The 13,746-nt window shown below is 47.2% G+C and overlaps 1 protein-coding gene across 3 annotated transcripts in view; it reads right to left on the reverse strand.

Moving 5' to 3' along the window:
* SPTBN4 (spectrin beta, non-erythrocytic 4) overlaps window positions 1-13,746 on the reverse strand; it is a 420,524-nt gene that overhangs the window by 40,709 nt on the left and 366,069 nt on the right. For all 3 annotated transcript variants that reach the window (XM_033954096.1, XM_033954095.1, XM_033954094.1), the window contains one exon: window positions 13,157-13,353. In XM_033954096.1, coding sequence (XP_033809987.1) covers window positions 13,157-13,353 — 197 coding nt within the window. The remainder of the gene's footprint in view (window positions 1-13,156; window positions 13,354-13,746) is intronic.

Below are 13,746 nucleotides of genomic sequence, written 5' to 3' on the forward strand. Positions count from 1 at the left end.
GTATGGGGGGTGTGCATGGGATGTGGGGAGAGGGTCGGATATGTATGTGCTGTGACCTCCTTGGGGGGGACCTGTTCTGTTCTGGAGCCCCTGGGAATCTTCTGGGGCGCTGCTGTCCCGGGTACTCTGGGTGGGAGGCCTAGCTGGGGGGCCTTCCATCTCTTCCGTGGGTTGCTCTCTGTTCTTGTGTCTGGCAGCCTTTTTCCTCCATGACTAAGCTGACTATAGCCACTTTCAATGTGGATGGGATCCATTCTCCTGTCAAGAGGGAAAAGGTTTTGTCCTGGTTCCGGAAAAGGGGAACGGATATTGCTTTCATGCAAGAGACCCATCTGTCCCCGGTTGAACACCTTAAGATTCGCAGGGAGTGGGTGGGTGAGGTCTATCATTCCTCCTTTGGCACCCGGAAAAGAGGGGTTGCAATACTGATTCATAAACAACTGCCCTTCCACCTTCACAAAGTCCTCCAGGACCCAGAGAGACGCTATGTTATAGTGTTGGGGGAGTTATGGGGACACCAATGGTTATTCTGTAATCTGTATGCTCTTAAAGCACAGTTACTTACCGTAACAGGTGTTATCCAGGGACAGCAGGCAGATATTCTTGACTGATGGGTGACGGCACCGACGGAGCCCCGGTACGGACAATTTTAGAGTGATTGCACTCTAAGAACTTGGAAAGTTCTAGCAGGCCGCACCGCGCACGCGCGAGTGCCTTCCCGCCCGACGGAGGCGCACGGTCCCCAGTTAGGATAAGCTAGCTAAAAAGCCAACCCGGGGAGGTGGGTGGGACGCAAGAATATCTGCCTGCTGTCCCTGGATAACACCTGTTACGGTAAGTAACTGTGCTTTATCCCAGGACAAGCAGGCAGCATATTCTTGACTGATGGGTGACCTCCAAGCTAACAAAAAGAGGGATGGAGGGAAGGTTGGCCATTAGGAAAACAAATTTTGCAAAACAGATTGGCCGAAGTGTCCATCTTGTCTGGAAAAAGTAGCAGCCTTGCAGATTTTCTCAATAGGAGTTGAACGGAGGAAAGCTACAGATGCTGCCATAGCTCGAACTCTATGGGCCGTGACAGAACCTTCCAGTGTCAGTCCGGCCTGAGCATAACAGAATGAAATGCACGCTGCAAGCCAATTTGACAGCGTACGTTTAGAAACAGGACGTCCCAATTTATTCGGATCAAAGGACAGAAAGAGTTGAGGGAATGATCTGTGGGGCTTAGTACGGTCTAAATAGTAAGCCAAAGCCTGCTTACAGTCCAAAGTATGCAGAGCCTGTTCTCCAGAATGAGAGTGAGGTTTTGGAAAGAAGACAGGCAGAACAATAGATTGGTTGAGATGAAATTCAGAGACAACCTTAGGGAGAAACTTTGGATGTGTACGCAGAACCACCTTGTCATGATGAAAGACTGTAAAAGGTGGATCAGCAACTAGTGCATGTAGCTCACTGACCCTCCTGGCAGAGATAAGAGCAATAAGGAAAAGTACCTTCCAAGTGAGAAACTTGAAAGGAGTGGTAGCCAAAGGTTCAAATGGAGGTTTCATTAAGGCGGAAAGAACCACATTAAGATCCCAGATTACAGGAGGGGCTTTGAGAGGCGGTTTCACATTGAAAAGACCCCGCATGAATCTGGACACCAAGGGATGAGCCGAGAGAAGTTTTCCATGAACTGGCTCATGAAAAGCAGCAATAGCGCTGAGGTGGACTCTGATGAAGTAGACTTGAGGCCAGAGTCAGACAAAGAAAGAAGATAATCCAACAAGGTCTCCACTGCAAGGGAAGTGGGATCATGATAACGAAGAAGACACCAGGAAGAAAACCGTGTCCACTTCTGATGGTAACATTGCAGAGTGGCCGGTTTCCTGGAGGCATCCAGAATGGAACGAACGGGCTGAGACAAAAAAGCATCATGAGAGGTCAGCCCGAGAGAAACCAAGCTGTCAGGTGCAGAGACTGAAGGTTGGGATGCAGAAGGGTCTCCTGATGTTGTGTAAGCAGAGAAGGAAACAGTGGAAGAAGAAAAGGCTCCCTGGAACTGAGTTGAAGTAGAAGGGAGAACCAATGTTGCCTGGGCCACCGTGGAGCAATCAGAATCATGGTGGCTCGTTCCCTCTTGAGCTTGAACAAGGTTCTTAACAAGAGAGGCAGAGGAGGGAAAGCGTACAGGAACAGATTGGACCAATCGAGGAGAAATGCATCCGCTGCCAGACGGTGAGGAGAGTAGAGTCTGGAGCAGAATAGGGGCAGCTGGTGATTGTGGGGAGCTGCAAAGAGGTCTATCTGAGGGATGCCCCACTGAGCGAAGATGGACTGTAGAGTTAAAGGATCGAGTGTCCACTCGTGAGGTTGGAGAATTCTGCTGAGCTTGTCCACTAAGGAATTCTGTTCTCCCTGAATGTAGATAGCTTTCAGGAATAGTTGGTGATCTATGGCCCAAGTCCAAATTTTCTGGGCTTCCTGGCACAAGAGGCGAGAGCCTGTACCACCCTGCTTGTTGATGTAGTACATCGCAACTTGATTGTCTGTGCACAGCAGGAGGACTTGAGGAAAGAGAAGATGTTGGAAGGCCTTGAGGGCATAAAACATCGCTCTGAGTTCCAGGAAATTGATGTGATGCTTCATTTCCTGGGCTGTCCAAAGTCCTTGAGTTTGGAACTCGTTCAAATGAGCTCCCCAGGCATAAGGGGAGGCGTCGGTGGTGATGATAAGTTGATGAGGAGGTAGATGGAACAGAAGACCTCTGGAGAGATTCGAGGATATCAACCACCATTGTAGAGACTGACGAAGAGATGATGTCACAGATATGTGTCGTGAGCAAGGATCCGTTGCTTGGGACCACTGGGTAGCTAGGGTCCACTGAGGAATGCGCAGGTGAAGACGTGCGAAGGGTGTGACATGAACTGTGGAGGCCATGTGACCCAAGAGTATCATCATTTGCTTGGCAGAGATGGAACGTTGTGGAAGCACCTGCTGACATAGAGACTGAAGAGTTTGAAGACGGTTGGACGGCAGGAACGCTCTCATGAGGACTGTGTCCAGCACCGCTCCAATGAATTGAAGTCTCTGAGTGGGGATGAGATGAGACTTGGGTAGATTGATCTCGAACCCCAGAAGTTGTAGAAACAGGATGGTTTGGTTGGTGGCCAGGAGTACTGTCTGAGATGAATTGGTCTTTATCAACCAATCGTCCAGGTAAGGAAACACCTGAAGGTGGTGGGAACGTAGAAAGGCAGCCACCACAATCAGACATTTGGTGAACACTCTCGGAGAGGAGGCAAGACCGAAGGGCAGCACCTTGTATTGGTAATGACAATGATTGATCATGAAGCGGAAGTACTGTCTGGAGGCCAGATTGACGGGTACATGAGTGTATGCCTCTTTGAGATCGAGGGAGCATAGCCAGTCGCCTTGATGGAGAAGAGGATAAAGAGTTGCCAGAGAAAGCATCTTGAATTTCTCCTTGACCAAGCATTTGTTGAGATTGCGAAGATCTAGTATGGGTCTGAGATCCCCTGTTTTTTTGGGAACCAGAAAATAACGGGAGTAGAACCCCTGCCCCTTCTGATCTAGAGGAACTTCCTCTATGGCGTTCAGAAGGAGGAGGGATTGAACTTCCTGAAGAAGGAGAGAAGACTGAGAGGTGTTCAAAGCAGACTCTCTTGGCAGACTTTGTGCAGGAAGTGTCTGAAAGTTGAGAGAGTAGCCGTGGCGGATGATGTTGAGGACCCACTGATCCGATGTGATGTTCTCCCAACGGCTGATGTAACAAGAAAGACGTCCTCCTATGGGTCGAGGGAGATGGGTAGATGGTGGAATACTGGCTATGCTTTAGAGAACCACGTCAAAAGGGTTGGGTAGACTTTTGTGGTGGAGGAGGCTTCACCTGTTGCTGCTGGGCTGGCCTAGCAGGTTGTCGCTGTTGTTGTCGCTGACGTCTAGGCTGTTGAGTAGCCGGTGGCAAGGGACGAGCAGCATAGCGGCGCTGGTAGGCGGATTGTTGGCGAAAAGGCTGAACAGGTGGAGTCTTTTTCTTAGTCTTCAGGAGAGTATCCCACCGAGTCTCATGGGCAGACAGTTTTTGTGTAGTGGAATCCATGGACTCTCCAAAGAGCTCATCACCTAAACAGGGAGCATTTGCTAGGCGGTCTTGATGATTTACATTGAGCTCCGAGACTCTGAGCCATGCCAACCGACGCATGGCAACAGACATAGCCGTGGCTCTAGATGTCAATTCAAAAGTGTCATAAATTGACCTAACTAGGAATTTTCGTAACTGGAGAAGAGAGGAAGAACAGGCATGAAAAGCAGATTTTTTGCGGTCAGGGAGATACTTTTCAAACACAGCCATGTTTTGTATGAGGTGCTTTAAATAAAAGGAAAAATGAAAAGCATAATTCCCTGACCTATTGGCTAACATGGCATTTTGATATAAACGTTTGCCAAATTTGTCCATGGCTTTTCCTTCTCTGCCAGGAGGGACTGAGGCATACACACTAGCTCCCGCTGATTTCTTAAGAGTGGATTCTACCAAAAGAGACTCATGCGGGAGCTGAGGTTTGTCAAAACTGTCAGCCAAGAGGCCTATGGGAGATTATATCAATCTGGCTCTGGCATGGGAAGGCAGATAGACCCTTAGTGCAGGGAAACTGTTTTAAGTTTCCCTGATTGAATCATGACTAGCTAAAAGGTGTTAATGTCTGATTAAGAGGGTGCTTAGGACAATGGTTCACAGATCAAGCCAGAGACTTAATCCCATCACCATGCTTGCAGATGTCACACTCTCCTTTGTCAATTAAATTGACCATTGTTTCAAACAGTTTGCAAGTTCTAAACAGAAAGATACTGGGAGATACAATATTTTCTCTAGTCAGAATAAGATTCCAAGGTATAAAAGCCTGCTCTCTGCTCTATCAAGTTATCTCTCTTTTTCTATGGAGCTATCAATCTCTCTCTTCTTCTATCAAGCTATCAGGAGAGGGGTCTTGGCCCTCTCTCTCTCTTTCTATCTAGCTATCTCTTGGCTCGGCACTCTGGCTCTCCCTCTCTCTGTCTATCCTTCCCTTTATCTATGGAACACAAAGCTTAGACCATCCCCCTTTTCTCTTTCTCTCTGCCTTTCCCTGCAACTTCATGCTTCCTTCTGGACTCTGTAAGGCAGTGAGACTGCTTTGCTCTCTGCTTAAGTGTAATGCTCTCTGCTTAAGTGTAATGCTCTCTGCTTAATTGTAATGCTTATAAATATTACTTTTCTGTAAGACTATTTCTATAATATATTCTTTATATAATCACCCCTGGCTGTGCTTCTTATTTGATTCTATCCCTAATGAAACTTCTGTGAAGGTATTGAACTCGGGACCACGGATTGTAAGGCCGTGTCAAACATAACCCCTCCAACCTAACATTGTGGGGGTGCGACCATCCTTACATTTTATGAAACTGACATTTTGGGGGCTTTGTCTCGGTCCTTCCTGATGATTTCATTTGGGTAAGTAGAATTCAAGTTTTTTGTTTTTTTTTCCTCCTTTTATGCACTGTGCAATAGGATTATGTATAGACAGAGTGATATAGAAATCAAAAGTCCTTGGAAAACCCTTAGATTGATTATACATTAGACTGGATGACACACTGTTGAAAAGTTCCAGTAATATTGTGGGGTTTTATACTTAGTGAGATTTTATTTCTATTTTTGATTGATAGACATCAAAAGTCCTTTTGGAACCCTTAAATTGTTTTAGACTGGATGACACAATTGTGAAAAGTTTCAGTAATATTTTGGGTTTTATATTTGGTGAGATTTTACTATCAAAAGTCTTTGTAGTTTACCTGTGCCAGTTTGCATTGTATGATTTGCTATTATATGCTTGCTAGGGTGTTGCATGTAAGAATATTTGAGCTGCTCTGAAGAAAAGCAGGGTTCAAAGTGAAAACAGTCACTCAATTAAGACACGCCACATCTGTACTAATAACTTTAACTTTTTTTTACCTTGTGCTTTTAATTCTATTTCTTGTCAGTCTCTGCCCTGGTGAAAGGCCCAGTGCACACTGGACTGGAACTGGCAGCTGACACCTCTGCTCTTCTAACAGACTTCTTATATTTTTTCCTGCTAAACTTCTGCCTGTAAATTTCAGGTAGTAACCAGTGGGGGCAAGTGTAGGCATAAGTGTATTATTTTATGCCAATGACTCTTGCCTAACACGCTTTACCTCGCTTTTCTACCTATTAACTAAAGTCTCCCTCCTTCATAAGTGGGAGCATTTCAATCTCAAAGGCTACACACAGACAGGGGCATTTAGAAACCCATTCTCTCTCATGAAATATATGAGCAAGGCCCACGAACCAAGGCAGACTTTTACAGTCTCAAATATGAACCCTTTTGATTTTCAAGAACTCACAGATATTGTACACAAATATTTTGACAAGAAAGGAGGTCCATATGAGGGTAATTTTCCAGAAAACACATGGCACGATATTCAGAAACAAATGGTTTCTCTTTCTCAGGAGTTTAGAAAGAAAACAGATAAAAGAAAATGCCTTTTCATTCAAGGCCTCTGTAGAGGACTTATTAGCCTAAGACAAGATAATACTGACTTGAACACTCAGTGCCATCAGCTGTCCAAAGACTTAGATGAGGCACAAATTAATATATCCATGCTAAGAACCCAAATTGTTCAGGCCACAAATTCCTTTTTAACTGTAAATGAACAATTAGAAGAGGCCAAGGCAGAATTAAAGTATTTAAAGTCAAAATGTGCCTCACAGGGACAGGCTATTCTGCCGTCTGCACCTGTGCCACCATCACCATATAATCCATGTAGTCAGTTTATAGAGAAACAGAAAACCATTTTTGTAGCAGGTCAGAGAAAGGGTAAACTAGCTACAGATGTAGAACAGGAAGAAGAACAGACAAACGAAAGTGAGGAAAATTCATTGCCAGGCCAGAGCAATACCAATAGTACCCCTATAAGTGACACAGCTCCAGTAACTGTAGTGCTGCAGGGACATATGAAGGACAGTGACATTGAAAGAATAGTGGAGAAAGTGGGCCCTATGCCTTTTAACATAAATGAATGGTGCAAATGGGCTATTGACATACTGATTCACTGGGGTCTAGGGAAATACAAAAGGAACAATTCAGATTTTGATAAGCTTATGCACCTAGCCCTGGGCCCACATTATTATAAATTTGGATCTCTTGTTCATCCATACCAATTTGTAAAGATGGGCATCGAACAACTATTTACGATGAGCTCCTGGTACAGTCAGGGGAGTCTCCAGATTTTTATAAAAGGTCTCCCGTAAGATGTCATGGAGAGGAAGTTTGAGAAATTCCCTTGGAGGCTGGTCAAAGTCCAGAGCATCAAGGAATGCCTTGGATTTCTTAGACTCAGCCTCCAAGGGAATAGAAAGAGATTCACACATCTCTTTTAAGAAAGAGGTAAAGGATGTGGAATCCTGTTTAGAAGAGGGATCTGCAACAAGTTGATCCTCTTCATCAGAGGAACACTCACCCTCAGACAGAAAAGGCTCTTCGGAGTCACCCCACAAATCAGAGTCCCTAATATGAGAGCTACGGTCTCGAGACTCCGGAGTGGAGGGTTCCAGGTGTCAGGATTTGCGCACCGACTTACCCGACCTCATAGACACGGTACCGGGAGATGTTACATGCTGCGTCGGCACCGAAGTCTGGACCGCCTGGTGTTGTGCTCTCGGTTCCGGTGCTAAGATTGGCATCGAAGTCGATGAAGCAGTGTGGACCGGTACCGACAAAGTGGATGCCGATAAAAAAGGGCGCTCCACTGTCGGTACCGGTGGCTCAGACCGGACCGGGACTGGAAGGCTCGGTGTCAAAAGTGCGGGAAGGAGTTGTTGTAACTGCTCCTTAAGTTGCACTTGCAGGACAGCAGCAATCCGCTCGTCCAGCGAAGGCACCGGTACCGCCTTTTTCTTCTGCGGTACCTGCGGTGCCGCTCTACGCCCCGAGGATGAGGAACCCGATGTCGAGGGGCTCACCTCAATAGGGGCGGAGCGCTTCCGTGGGCGCCTCGAGGTCGGCAGGACTGGACTCGCTGCTACTGAGACCGGAGGACGCTCCAACGGGGAAGGCTTCTTAGCCGGCTTACCTGCGGGATGCGACGCCGGCGCGGTATCGCGCGGTGTCGATGAAGTAGGTGCCGACTGAGATGTGGCCGATGTTGGTGCCGGTGCTGCGGAATCAGACATCTCGGCGCCAAATAACAACCGCTGTTGGATCTGGCGGTTTTTTAGAGTTCTCTTTTTTAAAGTCGCACAGTGGGTGCAGGTGGACGCTCGGTGGTCAGGACCAAGACACTGCAGACACCAGTTGTGCGGGTCTGTGAGTGAAATTGGTCGAGCGCACCGCTGGCACTTCTTAAACCCGGGTTGAGGGGGCATGTAGGTAAAAACGGCTTCTGCCAAATCGAAGGCCGAGGCCTCGATAGTGGCAACAGGCCCCGCCGGGGCGAAACCGAAAAAACGAAAAAGAAAACAAAATTATTATTATTTTTTTTTTTAAACAAAGAAAAGAAAGCAAAAAGAAGGAAATAATATTTCCGAACAAGTTTACGCGAGCGGGAAGGCGATAAGGAACAAAAGTTTTCAACAGCCGTTGAAACGTGCGTCTTCTTAGCTCCGCGGAAACTAAGAAACTGGGGACCGCGCGCCTCCGTCGGGCGGGAAGGCACTCGCGCGTGCGCGGTGCGGCCTGCTAGAACTTTCCAAGTTCTTAGAGTGCAATCACTCTAAAATTGTCGGTGCCGTCACCCATCAGTCAAGAATATGCTGCCTGCTTGTCCTGGGATAATGTGTATAACCACAAATTTTTTTAAGCTCTGCTTGCCAAGATAGCCATGTATCCTAATTACCAACCAGTGGTGGGAGGAGATTTTAATATTACTGTAGATCCTGCTTCGGACTGTAGTTCGGCAAAGGAGGGGACGAGGGACCATGGAGCCAAGGGGGTAAATTTTTTTGCTTAGCCAGTTGCAGCTGTTGGATACTTGGAGGATTTTGCATCCATCTGAACGCACTTATACTTTTTACTCCCATCCCCATAATGTTTATTCTCGGTTAGACTACCTGTTGATCTCCCCCTCTCTGTTCCACAGAGTGTCTGGGATTTATATTGAGGAAGCTCCTTTCTCGGATCATTCCCCAGTTGTCATGGACCTCCAGTTTACGCCGGAACCGGGTGAAAAGCACTGGAAATTTCCGTGTTCCCTTTATAGAGATCTAGATTTTCATAAATTTATTCGGGAGCAGTGGTTGGAGTACAGTTCTCACAATCATACTGATGACATACACCCGGTGACATTTTGGGAGGCCTCTAAGGTGGTTTTGCGGGGGTTTATTATTGCCTATCTTTCTCGCAAGCGGAAAAAGTTGGATGCTGAATTATTGGCTTTATCAGGAGAGCTTCGACAATTGAGGGTGCGTCATAGTATTTTCCTTTTTGAGGCGGATAGACTTCGTCTGCGGACTGTACGTCGCCAGATTGATGCCATTTTGACGCAGAGGGCTTCCCGGGATATTTATTTTCAACGGTATAAATTATATTCTTGGAGGGGTAAGACAGGACGTCTGTTGGCTGCTCTGGTCCGTCCCCCTCGCTAGCGGCAGGTTATCTTGTCTATTCGGGACCTGGCTGGTAAGTGTTTCACCCAGGCGCCGCAGATTCATCAACAATTTGTCCAATTTTATGAATCCTTATATGCTAACTGCCCATTCTTGGAATCTGATAGGGATGCTTTCTTCCGGGGGATCCAGCTTCCTCGGTTGACGGTTGCTCAGGTGGAGCAGTTGAAAGTGCCTATTATTCCTGAGGAGGTGCAGCTTGGTATTAAGAAACTCAAGTTAACTAAAGCACCTGGCCCTGATGGGTATGGCTCTGAGTATTACAAGATATTGTCGGATCAGATCTCCCCTGCATTGGCGGTGGCGTTCAATGTGCTCTCCGAAGAGCGGGGTTTGGGGACCCCTAATATGGCCCACATTGTGCTTTTGCCTAAGCCTGGCAAGGATCCGGCCCTGGTGGGATCTTATCGACCTATTTCCCTTCTTAATCAGGATGCTAAACTTTTTGCCGCACTTTTGGCCCATAGATTGAATGCCTTTTTGCCGTTGTTGATACATGAGGACCAGGCAGGATTTGTGCCAGGCCGATATGCGTCGATGAATCTCGTCCGAGCTTTGATGGCCCTTCATTCCAAGCGTGGACAGGAGGGAGACTCAGCCATTGTAGGCTTGGACATGGAGAAAGCATTTGATAGTATCTCCTGGCAATATATTTTCTGGGTTTTGCGTCAGTTTGGCATTGAGGGTTCTATTCATCGATGGATTAGTAGCTTATATATATGGCCGCAGGCCAGACTTTTAGTCAATGGTAGTTTACTGCACCGTTTGCTTTGGGGAGGGGGATGCGCCAGGGATGCCCGTTGTCCCCGCTACTTTTCGTGTTAGCTATCGAGCCATTGGCTGCTAGGCTTCGTGGCGATCCGACTTTTCAGGGCATTCGGCTAGGGGACAAGGAAAGTCGCATTAATCTCTTTGCTGATGACATTCTCCTTTATCTTGATCAGCCCCGCCGGGATCTGGCGCGAGCCCTCGCTTTGGTTCGGTCCTTTGGAGATCTTTCTGGTTTGCGTGTTAATTGTGAAAAATCTGACCTGCTCCCATTACGGTCAACTAAGGTGGAGACATGGCATGCGAGCCTAGAGATTCCGCCGGTGAAGGGGCCGATGCGTTATCTTGTTGTATATCTAAGTCCGGACCCCAAACTTCTGTACCAATCTAATGTGACCCATCATCTGGAGGCGATACAGCGTTTGTGTGATAAATGGAGAGATCTTCCGTTGGGTGTTTGGGGTTGTGTGGCTTTGACTAAGATGGTACTTCTTCCTAAGATTCTCTATCCCTTGCAGGCAGTACCTCTTTGGGTTACTGATAAAGATGTGCGTCTATTTAGATCGATCATTTCCTCCTTCATCTGGCGTCATAAGCGAGCCCGGATTCGGTATGCCACTTTGGCTTTGGATAAATATAGGGGTGGGTTGAACCTTCCTGATCTTCGGTATTACAATGTCGCGGCCCTGTTTCGTTTTATCCATGAAGGCTGGTCGGGTTGTTATAAATTCTCTCCCCAGGGTTGGGTAGAATCGTGGTGTGCCCCTCACTCGGTTTTGTCTCTTCTTCACGCTCCGATGTCTGTTATACCAGGGGGTGGGGCTAAGTTTGCGTATCTTCTTCCCCTGCGGCGTGCGTGGCGGTGGTGGAGGAGTAGGCAGGGTAAAACTCCGGCAGCTTCCCTTTTGTTACAATTGTATGGAAATGTTGACTTTCCCCCAGAAGTGGGCCATTCCTGGTTTCGGCAGTGGGAGCAGAGAGGGGGTAGAACTCTTCAGGACTTCCTCACAGTGGGGGAGGGTCAATTTCCGACATTTGCTCAGCTACAAGCTCACTGGCAACTGCCCAAGACCCACTTTTGGGCTTACCTTCAAGTGCGGCATTATTATTTATCCCTTGGGTCGTAAATGGGGGGCTGTTTGGCTCTGTGGTCCCTTGGATGTTCAGTTTTTTCAGGTATCTCCTGCTTTTAATAAATTAGCTACTTGGTATCGGATTCTGAAGAATGCAGCGGACATGGGATCTATTGATTGCTTGGCTTCCCGGTGGCAATCAGAGCTTGACACTACCCTGGATCGTAGGGCGGTTTTGGATCTTTTTGCCGCTGTGCATGCCTTGGGGGGGGTTCCACGGATTTTCAGGAAATGCAATTTAAAATTCTACATCGGGCTTATATTTCTAGGGCTTAGGGGGCTCCCATGGGCCTCTGGGAGGGAGCAATTTGTACTAAATGTAATCATTATCTGGGTACCCTTACGCACCATTTTTTGGAATGTCCTTCTACGGCCTTATGGCTGAGAGTTCTTCCCTTTTTGGAACGCATTCTTCAGCAAGCTGTGCCCTGGTCTTATGGTTTCCTGCTGTTGGGTGATCAACGTGATTTGATTGCGGGAGGGCTTACGCTTCCTCAGCGCAGGGTCCTTTACATGGCTGTCTTGGTGGTTAAAAAGCTCCTGTTGCAGCATTGGGTGGCTGACTCGGTGGCCTATTTCCCGCAATGGCTTACTCGTTTTGCTGAGGTGGGGCGGTATGAGCTTCTCCGTGTTTCTAGAGTTGGGACTCTGGCCCTCCGCGGTTATCACGATTTATGGCAGTGGGCGTTAACTGTCTGTTCCAGCTCGGAGCCAGAGGACTTGGGCCCACTTCCTTGAGTCTTCCTTTTGGTGGGGCTGGTGCTTGCTTTCTTTCTTTTGTTTCCTAACCGGGTGGTCGCACGTGTGAGTGTATGTGTATTTGGGTGTTTGGTTGTTTGGGGGTATGATTGTGGAGTGTTTGCAATCTGCTTGTTGTGGTTTGAGGCCGAGTGCTTGGGGTTTGTGAGTGTTTGATTCGGGGGGGGGTTTGTGTTGGGCATCCAGCCATTGGGTTCCTGTTTTATGACTCATTTGCTGTCCTGAATTTCTAGTGTTGGCTTCATTGCCCGATCTGTTTGTTCTGCTTGTTCTGATCCTGGTGGTGTGTTCCCTTTGCAATTGCTAATAAAGACAATATTAAAAAAATATATATATATAGGCTTTCTGGTGGGTTCTTGTGTTAGAAGAAATTTGGTCTCACCATTAGTTAACTGTTCATTTTCTTTAGCAGTGGACTGAACCAAGGTTAAGTTTAACCTTGCTATATCATCTGCAACAGTATGTAGATTACAAGTCAAATATACAAACCAGACATATCAACCAGGGCTGCTGCAAGGATATTAGGCACCCCAGGCAAACCTTCAGCCTTCCACACAAACATCCCCCCCCATCAAATTTCAGGCCCCTAGCCCTTCCAACAACCATGATCACAACACTGCCCATCCCAAATCAATCTTAGTAACTGGACTATTTAAAAATTGCTCACTGTCCTTGGTGGTAAAAGTATCTACTGCTGTTTCTTTGAGCTTTTAGGATCAATTGATTGACCGCAGCTGCTCTTTGCTGTTGCCCGAACAACAGACATAATGAACAAGTTGTTTAACGGAGGGAAGAGGGGACAATGTTATATTACAGGACCCTTCTGCCAGTTACACACCGTGGTGAGGCGTCGCAAGGAGCTGAACCGCTCTTCCCAGGCTGCTGCCGTTCTACGGAAAGCCTCATGCCGACGGATCAGTTGTTCCACCTCATCCACACTATTGCCTAGCTCTCGGCTCTTCAATATGGGCTCTTGGGCCGTTAGCCAAGCATCAGCTACCACAGCTTCTTGGGCAAACTGATGGACTTCCAGCACTGAAGAGAAAAGAACACACAGATAATGACAAAGGCAGGATGAATCTTTTAATAGGCCCTAGGCAAACAGGTATATTGGAAACCCATCGTAATATAAATACTTTTTTAAACTCCCTCACTTGGAATCCTTTGTGTTTCTGAATGCAGAGGAAACCAGCAGAGGAGGAAGTAACAGGGGAGGCTCTTATAGGGGAAAGAAATCTGGAATGCTCTTCTGGAGACTGTTATATGGGAAAACACCCTCCAGGGATTCAAGACAAAGTTAGACAAGTTCCTGTTGAACCAGAACGCAGGCAGGTAAGGCTAGACTCGTAGGGCACTGGGCTTTGACCTAAGGGTTGCTGCGGGAGCAGACTGCTGGGTACAATGGACCACTGGTCTGACCCCTCACAA

The sequence above is a fragment of the Geotrypetes seraphini genome, chromosome 8 (assembly GCF_902459505.1).
Source record: "Geotrypetes seraphini chromosome 8, aGeoSer1.1, whole genome shotgun sequence".
NCBI classification, from domain to species: Eukaryota; Metazoa; Chordata; class Amphibia; order Gymnophiona; family Dermophiidae; genus Geotrypetes; species Geotrypetes seraphini.